This window comes from Nomia melanderi, chromosome 10 (genome assembly GCF_051020985.1).
Source record: "Nomia melanderi isolate GNS246 chromosome 10, iyNomMela1, whole genome shotgun sequence".
In the NCBI taxonomy this organism is placed as follows: Eukaryota; Metazoa; Arthropoda; class Insecta; order Hymenoptera; family Halictidae; genus Nomia; species Nomia melanderi.
The window spans coordinates 6,494,129-6,511,838 of NC_135008.1; the positions used below are offsets into that span (position 1 = coordinate 6,494,129).

Here is a 17,710-nt window from a genome sequence, read left to right on the forward strand (position 1 = left end):
ACATAACGCTTTAATCGGACTTTACAAATCGGGTTGTCCAAAGCGGCTTCCAGCCAACGGTGCTCTAACAGTTGACCTGCAGATGGTCTGTCCCTGGAGCAAAACAATGTATCAAATTTTTGGGTAAGCTCCCGTTTCAGTAATCTTTCATCTAACTAAAAACTTATTTAATAAGAGACGTACCTTCGCTGTTTTGAACAAAGCAAATAGTTTGTTAGATTTTCAGTTAGATATTTCTTGAGTGTGTTAGGTTTGCATTATTGTTAGAATTCACTTCAGTGCCGATTCAATTAGGCTGATTAATATTGATATAGACTGAGCCAGTTAAAACTACAACTTAAGACTGGCAAACATGGTTCAAACAATGTGGACAAGACCAAACTACAATCTACTTAAAACCAAGAAATTTGAGTTGGGCCAATCTAGTATCCACCCTGAATCCTTGATTCCGATGAATTATGACGTCGATACTTAGATCGGTACAAATCGATTTTCCCGGTCATCTCCGTGACCACTAGAGGAACTTGTGAAATAAAATTATTGAGGCTATACGTTTCACGATCTTTTATATTAAACATATAATATAAATAATACAATACAACAAGAATATATGCACAGACATATGATCCCTATGTGATCCGTGTGAAAGATCGTTACACAAGCGTGTAATTATTATATAATTTAGCTTAACATATAAATAATGCGTACAGTTACGCGTGCACATTTATTATACACAATAAACAGAAGTAGTTCTCGATTCTTCAGTCGAACTTCTAGCAGCAATAATCATTTGACGCGGTTGCCTTCCCACAGTCTAGAAATTTATCGCCAAAAATCCAATAGCACGCGCGTTCAAAGGGAGACAGAGGCTCGAAAAGGATATTCAACGAGACTACTTTATTCAAAGACCAATTCTCAATTCAGTACAAAGCAAGTTTCAAAAGCCTTCCCCCGTAGTCTCCATGAAGTTACTACTCTACATACACGAAAACCATTTTCCTTATGTAGATCTCCCGAGCGGAGAAACTACACGTATCAAACGATCCACCGATACCATTCTCCATCATTCAACGTTCCTCATTTTCCAGAACTCTCCGCCGAGGAACGAATCGTTCGCCGTCGTCAGCTTCATCCTGGGATGTTCTGGACGTATTTTCAACGATGTATCGAATTCGACGCGGACTGGTTCCCGTTGGGCGAGCTCGATTTCTGTTGCTTCGACTGGAAATACTCAGCTAGGGAGTTCATCGTCTTCCTGGCAACCGATTCCTGACCACACCAGTCAACGCTCACCGATTTCCTGCCTACACTCGACGGCCTGGTAGCCACTTCGTCCCATTCCTCCAGCAAATGGAGCAACAGATCCTTGCTGGTCGGCTCGTCGAGATTCAGATTCTTGTGCAGATTACGCAGCCCGGAGATTCGGGGAACGTCTCGACTGGTCTCCCCAAACACGTGCTTCACCCGGGAACGTCGCCATGGTGGCGTCAGGTCCATCTCACCTTCGGCGTATATTCTAACCGGCTCACTGCTCGCCGCGTCCTCCGTCGTCTCCTGCGAGGTCTCCGCTGCAAAGCTGTTAGGTCCCGTTACAACTTCCTCTTGAACTGTCCTTTCATCTGTCTTTACCTCCGAACTCTTGCCCTCCCCGTTTTGCTTCGCTTTCTTCAAAGACGCGAATATATTCGAGGTATTCGTCTCCGAAAACCTGTCGAAGCTGCGGCTACTGTGAAACGTTGTTCCATTCAGCTTCCTATGTCTCATTATGCTAGATAGCTTCTGAGTGATCTCGTTGGACTCATCCGTCGTGACCACTCCGTTGCTCCTCGAATGCACACCGTTGCGATTGCTCGTCGTCTTTTCCTCAAGCTTCTCCGTGGTTTTCTTGCTGTCCGCTGACTCCTCGTTGGACTTCAGGCACGTGCCCATAGCTATGGCCCTCAAATGCTCGGACAGCTTGATGATCTCTTCGGCGAGGACGATCTGACTGGCTGGATCGCTGCGAGGTTTCTCCATTGTGACTCCTTCCGAAGCTCTCCTCTCGAAACCGAAGCTGGGCACCGTCAGGAAACTCTGGCTGTCCAAGGAAGGTATTTCCGTGGTTTCCGAGGGTGTGCTGCAAATACTCGCGCAAGGGGATGGACTGTGACCCTGAAGGGACACTAGTTCTTCGTGATCGTGCATCAGCGAGGAGATACCAAGCTGAGGGAGATCGATCATGTAAGGACTGTCGGGATGCTCTCGCCAACGTTCAACGAACAGTCTCAGGTTATCCTTGGTCACGTCCAACTCGTCCACGTTGTTGTTGTTGTTGTTGTTAACCAGCACCCGCGAGATCTGCGGGATTTGCGTGACTGTTTCGGTAACGGGGTTCGGCTGCAACGCCGCTTCCTCGACCTGCTGCTTGCTCGTCTTTCTCGTCAACCAACGATGTTCCCTGCATTGCGTGGCCGACAATCGTTTTCTGAAAGATTCAGCTCCCTTGTGAGGATCACCGTTCACCCGCTTTCTTTCACTTCTTTCTTGCTTTCTCTCTCTCTCTCTTTCTCCCTTTCCCTCGCTTCCGACTTTTGCCCTCTCGGCGCAAAGGTATGTAGGTACATGAGTGTCTTTTATTCCGAGGCGAATGGTGTGCGGATGGTGATGTGGAAACGTGCAGGGATGCGTACGATGACGGTGCAAAGCGCGGGACCAATTTACCCGAGCCAGACGCGCGCTCCGAGCGATCGAGAAATTTACACGATGTATCGTCCGCTCCCTTTGCTAAAATTTCCTCGTCTTCGGACGCTCTTTTCTTTCGTTCTCGATTTTTTGTTCGTTCAACTCGAGGAAGTTGGCCACCGAACCCCATGGAACTCGTTCGTGAACGAACGGCGAGCGATTATTCATCCCCCTCGGAACCACGAACTCGAGATTCGATCGATCGCTTCGTTGGGAATTTTACAGAAAATCGTCACGTCGTATGGCACTTAGAACAGCGATGAAAGATCCAGCACGTTCGGCGGAAATGAGTCGTTCGTAATTTTACTTCTCGTTTGTTCCGTTCTAGCTCGGTCACGAGAATGAACCACAAAACGTCGAGAATGAAGAAAGCATGCTTGGGTATTAATCGGGCACAAAAGGAGAGAGAGAAAGTCGAAGAATCACCGCGAAAGAGTTGCAAATGTGGACGTAACGGCCCAGATAACGTTCTCGAAATTACATTTCCCTCGTAACTATATCGTAACCAGGTGGATAACAATTTTCATCGTAGATTAGTTTCATCTCCAATGAAATCCACGATTGGACTGTTATGTAAACTATCATTTCAAAGGAATGAAAATCGTATGTCGCTGTTGGAAACGTTTCCAGCGGTGTGCGGCGCAACTCGAACGATTTAAGCTACGGATTATTTCATCTGAAAGATTAAATAATCTAATAGAATCGTAATCTAAACACAAGCGAAAATTATTAGGATGCTCCGTCGAATTTTCTTGGCAACGATTCCGAGCTGCGCCGTGATTTCGTTATCCAGGCCGTTTATGTCGTTAATATTGTGCAAAAAAAGCCATCGGTGTCTATCGTTCGACGTCCGTCGTCAACGTTGATGACGTACGCGGATATTTTTGCACAAATCATCTTTCCTCGCGTAATATTTCGGACGATCGAACAAAAGAGGGGGTACGTACTCTTTGTCTTTGACCAGGAGACCCCGGATGAAGTCCTTCGCTTCCTCGGATATGTTAGTGAAGGCGTCATGATCGAAGTCGTACTTGGCGATGGTAACGTTCGCCATCGTCTCGATGTCCGTGTCACCCATGAACGGAGACAGGCCGGATAACCTGGAAATTAATTCGTCACGATGTCTTTATTACACTGTTAAACATATTGTCTTACATTATAATCGGGGAAAGTGGTTGAAGTTCGTTTCCATGAATATCGCGGAACGATTCGAAACTTTCAGTCGGTAGTCTGTATAATTGATATCAAAAAGATTGCGCGTTTTCAAAGAAACGTAGCCAAATTTTAAGGTAGACTCACAGTACGTAACAGATGACGCCTATACTCCACATGTCGGTGCCGAAACCAATCTGATCGAAATTTACGACTTCCGGTGCAACGAACTCCGGCGTGCCAAATAGAACCTGCAACTTCTTCTTCGGGTCGTACTCCCTCGCGAGGCCGAAATCAATGATTTTAATCCTGTTTCCCTCTTTAGTCAGGCACAGTATATTCTCCGGCTGTAAGCAGAACACTCTTCTTCAACGAAGAAAATACGTTCCGAAACAATTCTTTATCGTTCAGGCTGAAATTTAATCACGCGAGACTCGAATTTCGTTAAAAATTCATTCGCGACAGTTGCATTGAATTATGTGAATCGAAGCTACCAACATTTCATTTGAATGCGAGTCTGTTATCAAGCTTTGGATCAGGTGCAAAGAAGCAGCCTTGCCAAAAACGATAAGTTAATCGTATCAACTCTTGGCAACTTTCGTCGTGATCTTCCTGTTTACAATTTTCTCGATCAGTCAATGCGATGTTACAGTCATTATATCTTATTGGGTTGTATCGTACCTAACTCCATATCTCACGATCAGAAATAGTCTTATAAGAGCAAAGTTGACGCGCTTCACCCGATGATTTTCTGATTACCGGTCTGCCTATTGATTCTAGAAACTCTTCCATTTACCTTTAGATCGAGATGCAGTATGTTCTGCCGATGAATGAATTCGATGCCCTCGCAGATCTGTCGCATGAAGACGGCGCAACTGCGCTCGGTCAACACGAAGTCCTCGTCTATCACCCTCTCGAACAGTTCGCCACCTTCGATCCTTGAAACACGAAAATAGGTTGTGATCCCATGGACGACTAGAGACCACACGGTTGTGTGCCGTCGAGAGCTTACAGTTCCAAAATAACGTATATCTGTTTCCCAGTGTCGATAGCATCGTACAGCTGAATAAGTCTGGGATGTTGCAGTCGTCTCATAATTTCAACTTCTCGCTCGACCGCACGCCTGTCCTCCTTCTTCCCGGTGTTCACCACCTTCACGGCGAGCATCAGTCCGCTTGCTTTCTCCTTGCATCGATAGACGGTGCCAAATTTCCCTCTGGAAATAGTAACGATCCCATTTCACCGAAATTTTCTGGACTCGCTTTGGTCCCCGTTCATTCATCACCAACGAAACAATTCGCGCCGGACAGTTGTCCATTGTCTTCGAGCAAATAAGACAATGATCTATTACTTTGAAAACTTGCGAGATCTGACGAACGGTACGCAAGAGGTCTTGCATTGAAATTTCTCTCGCATCTTTGCCGAGCGGATTTAAAGTCCGTAGGAAAGCTGTTTATACGAGCCTAGCAGCATCTACCAAAACCTGGCAAGATTGGTCAAAGTTTTCTCATGCCATAAAACGATTATTCCAAACATCTTTTCTCCTTTCCGCTACTTTCCATTGGTCCCTCCCATTAATTTCCATTGGCTCCTCCCGCAAACTTTAGATCCGCTCGATATATCTGTATCGGGTTGCTTACATTGCGTTACAATGCGTTAGCACAAGCAACATACCGTACCCAATATTTCACGTTCAACTCTGACATTTATGATCGGCATGATGGCGACTGGTGACATTAACGACCGTTTAATCGAGCACTTCGAAAGATACAACGGAACAGGAATTATTAATAAAAGCGAAACTTGGCGTATAAAACATTACGGTCGCTTTGAGGAAACACATTTTGTTTGAATGTACACACTTTCGTGATAAACTCCCGAAGTCAATAAGATGCTTTTTTGTAGAGTGACAACCCGGTCCAAGTAAGAGAACCGTCTTGTGTTTTTCAAGCTTGAGACAGCGAGGAATGCAAATCGGTTTCTGCGAGATATAGAAGATGGCTTGTATATCGTCGGCGCCGAATTACGGTGCGCGCGATACAACAATCGCTACACTGCAACAATACAGGCTCCATCTAAGATTAACGCGATAAAAGCCACGACCACAGCTGCACAAACTCCGACTCTTGATTTTGTTCCGTTGTGCCAAGGAACGCGCGCAACATGGAAAATACCGTCCTCTGGCGTGAAATCTTTTCGGGCCGCGAATTCCGCTCTAAATATCCCGTCAAAACACAATTTCGCGATAAATATAAAGAAACGTCGAACCGTTTTGGTCTCTTTTCTTCCCCGTTCGAATGCGCGTCGGTCGGCCGTTGAATCCCCCCCGTTTCAAACGCGATAAACGAACGCGACGCCAGTCGTCGACGTTGCTCAGAGGAATTTTCATGGAGAAGAAAAAAAAAATCTGTCGCGCGTACAACGACATAAGCTGGAGGAAGTGCCAAGCTACCTCTTTGGCTTGTTAGAACGCAGTGGTGTAACCTGTATCGTGGCTGTCACTGCGCCAAGTTAGTGAGTCAGTGAGTTAGTAGAGCATACCGTAGACAACAGGGTCGCCGGAACGAATTATCAAAACGGAACATCTGCCAGGGAAACTGCGATATCGCTATCGCGAACGGATTCGATTAGAAAATATTCCTGAAGTCCTTGATTTTAAAAAGCAGCCTGCACATCCAAGCGTGCGCTTCGCTTTTCATAAAATTACGCGCGACTCAGCAGCTTTGTCTCGCGCGACGTTCACTTACGCTCGCACGGTGGAATTCTACGCGGAACAAAATCACGAGAGAATCACTTTCCACCGGGTTTTTTTTTTTGCCAATATAATCATTGGCGTCATATTCCGTTTCTTGATATCGAAGCTCTTATCCACAACGGTAGGGAATGATTATTAGACAATACTTGACCAACTACTTCAGAGTATTATCAACTGAAAGGTATAACGATATCAGTGAATCTTCTACAAAATTAACAGTAGGTTTACGGGCATTTACACTTCATTCTATTATTCCTAAAAGAATTGATGCTCGTTTATTTAGATTGTGGAAACTGGAGATTTGATAGTAGGTAATCGGGGTACACGTCAGTGTGATCGCATCAATCGAAATCGGCGTAAACATTTACAAAATAATATTTCTAAAATCCAATATGCGTCAATTTGACGCGTTCCGTAAACCTAGTGTTAAAATCTGTAAAAATGACGTTGCACTTTATTTCTAGGGAAGAAGAATTTTCCTAGAGGCTTAATGCGAACTACCGCGGATTAGTGTTGTCAAACGCCCCGGTTTACGGACACTAATCCGTGGAACGCCGGTCGGACCCTGGATACGAAAGAAGTTCCGTTCAAGGGTGCATGACGACGTTCGATCGAAGTCGAAGAGGCGTCTGGGCGCTCGGCGTCGGAACGACGTCCGACGCTTCGAGCCACGAGCGCCAGTCACTTTGAAAAATGCATTATTTATAGACACGCGGAGACGGAGACCTTGATTACGGGGCGAACGCGTGGAACGCGGGCTGCATTCCGACGTTATCAAGCTCGTTCCCGTTCCGATGATCCTCCGAGAGGACAGCAGCTCCTCTTCCTCGCGTTTCCTCCGCTTATGTCCCAAGCGGAATCCAATGGAACTTGGCCAATTCGAGGACGTGATTGGCGAAGTATCGCGGCTATTTAATTGGAAAACATGATTTAGGGGATCCGCGGAACTCGCCGACGTATCGAGGAACGACGAGTGATTCAACAGGCGATGTTGGTGTTCGAAAATGGAACTGTTCGAATCCGTTTAACCCGAGCGGCCCGGATGATTCATGGACTGGAGGCGGTTTCGCCGAACCTTCGAAGATGAATGAAACGTTGGCTTCGCGAAATCTTCACCGGAGTGGAATTTTCATTCTGAAGTAGTCGGGTGCGTGGCTCGGTTAGTAGGTTTACTATTGGCATCGGTTCGCGTTATCGAGCCCCGGTGTTATTGTCGTAATTAACATGCCGCTAACGGCGAAGTGTCCTTATCGATCTTGGAATCGCGTGTACTGCTACTTCATATGCATCGACGAAACAAAAGTGATGCGGACTCGTGACTGTTGAGTCAGAAGTAGGCGCACGTTTTTATCTCGATTTAATTGCACGGTTTGCCGTCGTTGCGTACGAACGCTCGTAGATGGTGAAATACACGATTTTTGTTCAAGTGTGTGGAAAGTACGGGGAATATTTTTATGAATATTCGAAAGAATCGATAATAATGATGCCAATTCTATGAATGCAAACGATAAATTCATTTGAAAGACCTCTCGGTGGTGTTTAGATCGGAGCACGCGATAATCGTATCTGTCGATCAAGGACAACCATTGAGAATTGATCGGTTCACTAATAGTTTGTCATTGGCATTCGGATCTTACCTTTGGCATCAGTCCATTCGTCAATACTTTTACCCGTGCTTCTAATGCGCGATCGCTGTTGTGACTCGGCGCTCGTTCGTTCCCAATTAAAAATAAAAATCCTACGCATCGCGTTAATCCGTAAATATGTCTTACAAACGGCGTCTGCGTCGCTGAATATATTCAATAAAATCTCGAGTAACGTTCACATGAAATTTTCAAGCTTAACGGACACCTGGTTCGGCAGAAGAAGAAAAATGTTTCAACAACCTATTTTATGGATTTACAGCGAGCAGTTGCCTCTCACGGGATCATTCAAGTCCGAGCCTCATTCATAATGGCGGACGCGCATAGTAACCGAAAGACTACGATGTAAACAAGACGAGAATACTACCGTTCGCCGGAAGGTATAAACACGTTAAGGTTCCAAACCTCCTCCCACTCTATCTAAATGACGTACAGTTCACATTTTCAATATTAAAGCCATCCATATTTCCTTAAACGTCTGTTCGTCTAGCATCGATCTAATAATACCCCGACATAAAATCCTTTCCTTGTTTCATTTGCCTTTTCGATCTTATTCCGTCGTTGTTATTATTCATTCTCTAAAGTATATGTCATTGTTTCAGGGCAACTTTTCTAATCATTGCGCAACGCCAGCAAGCATATCGTGTCAAATTCAGAAACAGCGTGGCCAGCCCTGCGGTTCGCCGCGATATTTGCAATGGTCGGGCTCAAACATACATAAACAACCATCCTCAGGGTTTGCACCGCGCGCACGTCACTCATGGAACGCCGACGCGCGAATTTTGCGTATTATTTCGTCACGAGAACGTCGTCGACGCGAATATTGCCAATCGACCGACCGCAATCGTGATTAATTGCCGATCAGCGATGTACGATCGAAGGTTGTTGTCGCAAACGGTTCGTCAACAATCAAAATATACTAAACTAAATCGTAAGGGATATCGTAATCGACTGACTCACCGGCCGATCTCGGATTGGATGTTGTAATGATCCTTGAAGTCCACGCCTCGGCGGACGGTTACATCTCGATACGGAAAGCTCGGCTCGATCTCTAAACAAGGGGAAAACCATATAACAGTGAGAAAGTGAAAAATGTTCTCTTAAATTAAAGTCCGTCGAACAGTCGTCTCGGGAATCAGTTCGAATCGGATCGCGTTGCATCGCGAGGGAGCCTATTCTATCGAAACGAAGCCTGATTCCGCTGAAACTCGACTCGTTTCCCTTTACAGGCGGTAATTTCCGGTGCCGTTCCGCGTCGCGCGACGTCCACGTGAAACGATCGCGATACCCGCGACGTTCGTGCAACGGTTCCGACGCGCGTAATCAAACACCTTGTTAATCGTCTATTTTTCGATGATCCTGGGTTACGAGGGAACCACGCCAACTTACAACTTCTGACATTCAGGAAGCTACCACCGGCAGACGAAATTGTCTCGCACGCGTATATTTAGCAATTTTTGTCTTTTCGCGCGGTCTCTGGCTTCGATATGAACACGCCGAAAGCGTCGGCGATGGTTTGACGCGCAAAAGGAAATCGTTTAGAGAACGTAGATGCATACTAACAATTAACACAACTCAAATCGAATCGTTTAATTTGCAATGTAAATGTTTTCAGATCAAATTGTGCAATTACGAAAACCACGATGGAACTACAGCAGAATTAACTCGGATGGCGAAGCTGTTTAGATTGCCGTCGAAAAAGCGGAAGCCCCTCGCGTTCCGCCACGCGTCCCTACGCATCATTTCGCGCCGGCCGCGACCTCATTTCACCCTTTTGTACGAGACAGCTGGCGGAACGGCGACCTCCAGCCGAAACAACGAAAGTGGGAATACACAATGCTCATCGGGACCGATCCCGTTCTCGAAGACTTTAAACGCTGTCCGGTTGAACGTTCCTTTTATCGGCTCGGATTCCAGTGAATCACCCACCAGCAAATTTATTTAAAGAAAAACCACGATCGAAGCACTGCACTCCACCGCGTCGGGAATGAAATCATCAAGCTCCTCGGTAACTCGGTCTCAATAGGAACCATTAGAACCGGTATCGTTCGATTTCTAATGTTATCATCCAAGTACAATATTCACTCGGCACAATGGTTTCAGATTCAAATAAGGCGACATGGCTGAAGGAAGCTTCATACGAGCATAGTTTCCCTGTCCGTCTCAATCCATTCGATTCTAAGAAAGAAGACCGTTGACCCGTTTCCCGATCACCGTCTCGCCGAATAGTACGCAATTCCATGAAACGCGACAGATTGAAGTCCAAGTGAACTGGCAGAAGCATCCTCGAGCCACCGTTTTCGCAATCCAGGATCTTACGATAAATAGTTTCACAAGATACACAACGGTAACGGTCGGTGTTACGATGGTATTCGCGGGCGACGTGTGCAGATAGTCTGTCCCTTACCGCCGACCGGGTCAGTTTCGTCGACGCGTATCATCCTTCTGTGGCCTAGCACCCTGTGCCGTCGAGGGACAGGTTGTTCCGTTCGCCGACGGGTCGGTGCACGCGGGCGACGAACGCGTTCGGTTTCCCTCTCGCCTCGACCGAACCGATCCCCGACCGATCCGATGCACCCTAAAGGCAATTATTGACTATCGCGTTCGCGGTCTCTCGGTCGGCGAGTCCCGGTGGCCGACGTTCGGGTGCCTCTTCTTCTCGGCTCGGACGGATTTAGATTTTCGGCGGACGCCGCGGATTCTGCTGGCGGGTCACGTGGCCAGTGGCGTTCCTCGAGGCCCTCCTGCTCCGCGCTTCGCCTCGCGACCGGCCAACCTACGATCGACTTGGTCTCTTAGCGCCGCTGCTCTCGTCTCCTCCATCCACGGCCTCGATATCGACTATGGATCGACAATAGGCTCCCTTCAACATCGCGGACCTCCGCCGGCCTGGAGGACGCCTAGCGTCGCCGCCAGACACAGGTTGAGAACCACGTGGACGCGCGAGGCGTCGCCGACTATTGGGGTTTTAGGGTGAACCAGTTTTAACGCAGATCCTCGTGGACCGCTACCGCTCTAGAACACCTTCCCGGCGTATTGTCTCGTCTATTTGGTCTTTATACATTTATAGCTTATGCTCCTGGATAAAGTTCAGCGAGACGCAGATTTAAGTAAAGTTCAACTTTCGTCTGCTTACTGTTTTCATTAATCGATGCTCGGAAACATGTAAATTTCTATAATGGAGTTAATGATGTTATACCCTTACCCAAGATGGACTATACGGGTAATATTGCAGTATGCGGATCGGTTCATCGATTTTCATAAAATTAACGAATGATGTGGAAGTTGATGTTTTGAATAACTTTTTCTTCGAACACGAATGTCGCTCTCGTTTAGTTCCCGAGATAATCGTGTAAAACTAAATGAAACCGGAAGTTATTGTTTTTCTCGTTTGGACGTAAAGAATTCTAGATTTTTTCGGACTTGCTTGAAACTTTGTCTCGGCGCTGTTGTTCTTGCGCATTTTTACTGGCAGCTGAGCAAAGTATTCCGCGATGAACGGGGGGTAACTGTTTCCCTAAAAAGCGATATTAACATACACATTTCTCATGCGACAGAATTTATAAAATACAAAGAGAATTTCGTTTGTTAGCATACTTTATGAAAAAGTAATTAATTTATGATATAAAGGCACTGGATGTAAATGAAATTTTTACCATAATCTTCGATACTCACCGCTCGGCGTAAAGAGCCACTAACGGTGCTTATTTTTAATTTTAAGTCTCTACCTTCGGCATTCGCTGAATTGCTTTTGGCAGCATTTAGACAATTTATTTAAACGGCGCATTCCTCTTACATTCATTCGTAAATTTCTCGAGTTCAAGAAAACGATTAAAGAATTAAACCACATATTCTAGAAATACTTATGTTGCGCCAATAACAGTGACAACAATTAGAAATGATCGAAAACGACAAATTTATATTTCTAATTTTTATTTTTTTATTTTCAGTAGCATTAATATAAAAAATTCTTAAATTACCGAAGATTATATTATTAAAAGATTTCAATGAATGTACAAAACACCCGCACGTGTTTTTAAAATTCTTCTATATAATTGAACGTAGCATTTACGTACATATTACGTTTAGTATAGTATATATTTGTGCAGATATAGCAGAAAGAAAACGCTACAGGGAAACATAACCTTCGAGTTATCATTTTCACTGGTTGTAAAATGTGAAATGTTGTCCTACATTAAAGTTTAATCAGAATTATAATAATGGCAGGAAGTATGAGACAATTAGAAGAAAGACAACTTCCAGCTGAAGTGACAAAAATGCAATGGTCACCAAAAATGGATCTCCTAGCAATTGCAAATGTAAAAGGTTAGATTTTTGAACCAATAAACAATGAGCAATTTTGAATTATTTTAATATTCTTCGAATTCTGATATTCATACTATACATTAATATTTATTGCATTAATACAATCATTCTAGGAGAAGTTACCCTTCATAGATTAACATGGCAAAGAGTATGGCTATTAAGTCCTCAAGAAGAAACTGATACTGTAGTAAATTTAGCATGGAGACCGGATGGAAAACTTTTAGCTGTTTCTTATGAAAACTCTAAAACTGTTTGTCTTGTAGATATTGAAAACAAAAACATTGTACATAAAACAAAACTTAACTTTCATAATGTAATTACATGCATTACATGGTTACCATTGTCAAATCCAGTGAATGACAGTTTCTCAAATAGCAACAAAGCAAACATGCTACCAACTGGAGAATATCTCCCACCTTTACCAAGTTTGAATAGAAGTTTCGGCCAAGAACCTGAGCGCAAAGAATTCCTATTTCAAACTTTAGACATACTTTTTGTAAGTTTACTCAATATTTCTTCATCCTCAGAAACCAATAATACAATGGTTGCTATAATTAATTATGTTTTCTAGCTTGGTTTAGATGATGGAAATGTCACAATGTTTGTATTTGGAATGTTTTACTGTGGCACTATTTCAGTAGGTCATGGTCGAATATTAGAAATTAGTGGTGGATCTAACAAGCCAATGTGGATTACATGGAAAGACAACAGTGGCATTAAAGTGAATAGATTATGGTGTCCATTGCTGGAACAAAATATGGCATTCTTGAAGGTTCTTTGCATAATACAAATTTTACCTGCATTATAAGAAATGATAAAACCTTTACAAAGATTTTATTTTAATACAAGGTAGCACAAGCCCAAGCTAATATAGAATACTTAATGGATTACCTTTCACGTACATTAATGGCCATTTCTGAAGCATGGGAAACGATTCTCTTAGAAATGGATGAAAAGCTAGCACGATATGCAAAAACAAATCCACCTGGAGGAGTTGCAGCAGATTTTTTAGAATTGTTAATGATTGGCATTCCAACCCAAAATTTAGAAAATTTTTTGTTGAGAGATCTAACTGAGAAAGGATTGAAAAAATTAGGACATAGTATTGAAATGTGCTACAGTAATATACAGGTACTTAAAATATGATCTTTATGTTTTTGAAGATCTGGTTAAAAAATAAATTGTTATGTTGCAGAAATTGGTTTTGAAAAACTTAACTAGTGTTGGAATGGCATTAGTATATCAGTTAGCTGAACTGAGAGGTATGGTAAGACTGGGTGGTCCTTATGAACTATTGGGATTAACAGATGAAGGTATAATAACAAAAGCTCTTCATGCGTCTGAAGCTTTCCTAGCAAAGTCTTCAGAAATACAACAAGTAATAGATCACAGTATGCGAGACTACAAAGCATTCTTCAGGTTGGTTGTAAAAAGTAAAAGTGCTGCCTCCAATCTCTAATATTAAAATATTATTTAAGGTGGTTATATGTGGTAATTCTAAGGCTAACAGACGAGAGAATACCGTCTGAAGTGAGCCGAGTCAGTCAACAAGAATTAACATTTATAGCGGAATTTTTACGTGGCTTTGATAAGACTGAACCAGGTGTTAGTGGCAGAAAAGGAGTAAATTTAGAAAAATTAGGCCAATATTTACGACGTGAAAATTTGAAAACTTGTTTGACCCCTGAAGGAAGTGAATGGGCAATGATGCTTGATGAAAATCATTGTCTCAGAGATCATCCACTTATCGTTAAGCAAGATCTTAATTTTTCATTGCTTCAATCTCATGCAAAATTAATTACCGCTATACATAATGTTTTTGGAGAGGCATATCAGGGCTTAGTCGATCATTTCACTGTATCAAGTATTCCACTGGCGCCGTCAATAGCATTTACATCTTCTCAAATTGCAACAAATAATGATGGTTTGTTAGTTGCTACATGTGATGTTGATCATAAAATATTACGATTATTCAAAATTGAGTCTTCGTATACAGAACCCGTTTCACTCAACTTCAAGTTGGGTACAATAGACGTAGATCATAGATCAGGTGCGTTGATACGTTTTGAATATCTACAGTATATAATAATTTACCTGTACAAGTAAATATAATGCAATATTTTTTTCAGAATCGTATTCTAAGACTTATATGGATGGTATTATAGTGGATTTGCAATTTTATACCCACGAATATCTTAGTCTATTATTCTTTAATAAACATAGTCAATCATCATTTCTTATACAATTACCATTAAACCATTCCCGAATTTTTGAAAATCAAGATAAACACCCAGTTAGCTTAACTGATCTAATAAGCAATAATTGGCCGCGACCGTTTCAAGGTATATCTGTTAGGCGATTAGCAGTCAGTGGTGCTCGAAAAGTAGCTGCTGTTTTAAGCGAAAGTAACAGAAAAATAAGATTATTAGAAACTGAAGTAGAACCAGAAGAGGAAGAAGATGAAGAAGACGATGAAGATGGTGCTAACGAGAATATGTTAGAAACTATGCATGAACCAACTGCAAGTACTTCCCAATAAACTAACGTACACGAAAGCATTACAGGTACGTCGCCACAAATGTATAAATGTTTGATAAAATATAGTGTTACTTTTTTATACTTGTTAAAATAATAATTTATTGAAATACAATATCGAAGAAAACTATTTAATTACTTATGTATATAATATACAATAATATGTACAGTCATGTATCCTCGAATTTTAATTTAATCGATATCCATTAAAATTATCTTTTTAAGCAGTTCATGATACTTGTTTTTTGTGAATAGTACAACTAAAAGTTTAATATATCCATAGGACATGATGATCTACTATAAAAAAGTGGCTCATACGATATATTACAAAATTATTACTTATTTCTGCATTTGTTTAAATACCCTCGGGAAATCGATATCAAGAGCTGAATTGTCAATACCACCTTCTTCTGATATTGTCGTTGGTACATTAGGACGGGTACTAGTATTTGGTGTATATTTTGTAGGTGAATTTTCCCTTGACTCCTCTAAATCTATAATAATAGTAATTGTATATTGATTTTGCACATCAGTATCATTCGATTCACTGTTCATTTATGTTAACTATTCAGAAAATATACCAAAAAATCTTTGATTTCGTCTTCTTTTCGCCGTAATGATGAAAAGTACGATTGCTATAGCAACAAGTATTACCATAACAGCAGCCATACCCCGCAATAAATTAGTCTAAAAAAAACACACATTTAAAGACATGATTGTACGCATGCTTTAATTTAATTTAATATATTTTAATATACCTCAAAGTCATTTTCCCAGACATCTTCCCAATCTTTTTTAACAATCAACTCAACAACATGAATATTGATAGAAGAATGATCTGCTATACCTTTTGAAATACATTTATAAAACCCAGATTCAGCTGTTGAGACACCCTGTCAAAGAATAACATACTTATAGGACTGAAAAACATAGTATTATATACAGATTTGTTTGTAACTGGAATTATCACTTACTCTGATAAAAAGCTTTCCAGTTAGCACCTCATAGTTGTACTTATTCTCATCCATAGGGTTTCCTGGCCCAATAATACGTCTATCATCTGTGAGTTGCCAAAACATAAAACGATGGTGATCATCACTGCTTAAACATGGAAGTTCAGCTAAATGTCCAGCTGGAACTTCTGCTACCGTAATTGTGCCACTGACATACCCATTTTTCAATGATAACAATGATAAACAAAATAATGCAAAAAATATTACGTTCATCTGAAAAATAAAATTAAACTATTTGAAAAGTTAGAAATGTAATAGCAAAAAAATCTTATGAATCTGAATAAAACTTAGTAAACGATGAATATTTCATAAGCCTTGACTATTCTACCTGTTGCATGGTATTTATGTACAAATTTTAAGTAAAATATATACAACTATGTCACTAACCACACACTTTACACATTCAATTTATTCACAAAACTATTTAATAAAAGATATTTTAAATCCTTTGTTTTCAATGGAACAAATATATTAGTATTACACTACGAAACGTATTCTGCCACCAGCTATGCTGGCCAAATGTCTTATGCTGTTAACGGGTCTTCTACTGTATGACAATTATATTCTAATTTCATTGATCACCTTTAAGGTAAAAATTTCAGTATCATAGAACCTGTTGTAAACGTGACAGATGGTTGCTAGAACAATTAGTCTATAAAGAATGCACGCAGCAGACACTCTTTAATGAACCATATTGCATAACTCAAAGGTAACTTTGGTCTCTCACTGTCTTTATAGTATAATACCTAAATGCACTTGTAGAAATTAGTGTTAAGCATGGAAAACACTGTTCATGAATGATGACAGTCCTAGAAACTAGTGAGGGAAGCTTTGATAATGAAACTACTGCAGAGTTACTTATTTATATCTTTGTCCTATTCATCCTTGTGCAATAGTATATTTATAGTGAGCCCAACTGGCATCTTGTGACTACCATACCATTGGAAAGTATACTATATTTCATTTGACTAATGTGAATACATTGATACGTATGATAAAACCTAATATCAAGGCATTGTTATCATTACATATGATATGCATATTTAAGTTATAAGGTATAGCAATATATTTTAAGTTACCAATCAAATAGCTTTTAACTTTTATTATCAAAATAATTGATCTAGGGTATTCCTCAGAGATATGGGCAACATAAATTAATAATAATAAATGTATTAATATAAATCTTATATGTACCATAAACACAACTTACACATTTATACAATTAATGACAATATAAAACTATGTTTATATAAAGTGTGACAAATGCTGCAGTTGCTCATTGGTTGAATCAATTAAGATTAGGCCTTCATTAAAACCGATGTTGTTGTATCAAATGTATAAAAACATCAACTGCCAATGCTGAAAGAAGAATCCAAAACGGTGCTAGAACAACTTTTGCTGGTAGGATCCAATGAGATACTTCCAATTTAATACATATCAAAATTTGGGCACTTAATTTCAAAAATACAGCTGTCATGTACCACACCTGTAAGGAGACAATCTTCAACTTCCATCAAATGTAACTATTGTCGGACTTCATCAAAATCATTATATTAAATCAATTA

At 41.4% G+C, this 17,710-nt stretch overlaps 3 protein-coding genes across 11 annotated transcripts; 1 reads left to right on the plus strand and 2 right to left on the minus strand.

Annotated features, from left to right (window-relative positions):
- Positions 1 to 549: 549 nt before the first annotated feature.
- Positions 550 to 10,824, minus strand: LOC116429762 (uncharacterized). 2 transcript variants are annotated; one of them, XM_031983057.2, is made up of 7 exons: positions 10,679 to 10,824; positions 9,232 to 9,322; positions 4,886 to 5,089; positions 4,670 to 4,811; positions 4,021 to 4,220; positions 3,669 to 3,821; positions 550 to 2,464 (listed from the first exon to the last, which is right to left on the minus strand). In XM_031983057.2, the coding sequence occupies exons 1-7, from the start codon at positions 10,710 to 10,712 to the stop codon at positions 1,156 to 1,158; spliced, it is 2,133 nt and encodes a 710-aa protein (XP_031838917.2). In that variant the 5' UTR covers positions 10,713 to 10,824; the 3' UTR covers positions 550 to 1,155. The 2 variants fall into 2 exon arrangements, with proteins under 2 accessions (XP_031838917.2, XP_031838920.2); XM_031983060.2 differs by lacking the exons at positions 9,232 to 9,322; positions 10,679 to 10,824 and adding an exon at positions 5,553 to 5,704.
- Positions 10,825 to 11,043: 219 nt separating this feature from the next.
- APC4 (anaphase-promoting complex subunit 4) lies at positions 11,044 to 15,361 on the plus strand. Of its 2 annotated transcripts, none has more exons than XM_076371745.1 (8): positions 11,044 to 11,193; positions 12,499 to 12,597; positions 12,711 to 13,093; positions 13,169 to 13,369; positions 13,447 to 13,728; positions 13,793 to 14,016; positions 14,076 to 14,647; positions 14,727 to 15,361. In XM_076371745.1, exons 2-8 carry the CDS (start codon positions 12,504 to 12,506, stop codon positions 15,134 to 15,136), a joined length of 2,166 nt encoding a protein of 721 aa, XP_076227860.1. In that variant the 5' UTR covers positions 11,044 to 11,193; positions 12,499 to 12,503; the 3' UTR covers positions 15,137 to 15,361. The 2 variants fall into 2 exon arrangements, with proteins under 2 accessions (XP_076227860.1, XP_076227859.1); XM_076371744.1 differs by lacking the exon at positions 11,044 to 11,193 and adding an exon at positions 11,201 to 11,381.
- LOC116429770 (uncharacterized) lies at positions 15,204 to 17,497 on the minus strand. Of its 7 annotated transcripts, none has more exons than XM_031983088.2 (5): positions 17,356 to 17,497; positions 16,107 to 16,358; positions 15,891 to 16,025; positions 15,714 to 15,819; positions 15,204 to 15,626 (listed from the first exon to the last, which is right to left on the minus strand). In XM_031983088.2, exons 2-5 carry the CDS (start codon positions 16,356 to 16,358, stop codon positions 15,472 to 15,474), a joined length of 648 nt encoding a protein of 215 aa, XP_031838948.1. In that variant the 5' UTR covers positions 17,356 to 17,497; the 3' UTR covers positions 15,204 to 15,471. The 7 variants fall into 7 exon arrangements, with proteins under 7 accessions (XP_031838948.1, XP_031838949.1, XP_031838946.1 ...); XM_031983089.2 differs by having other exon boundaries at positions 16,107 to 16,192; positions 17,356 to 17,374; XM_031983086.2 differs by lacking the exon at positions 17,356 to 17,497 and adding an exon at positions 16,892 to 17,048.
- Positions 17,498 to 17,710: the final 213 nt, after the last annotated feature.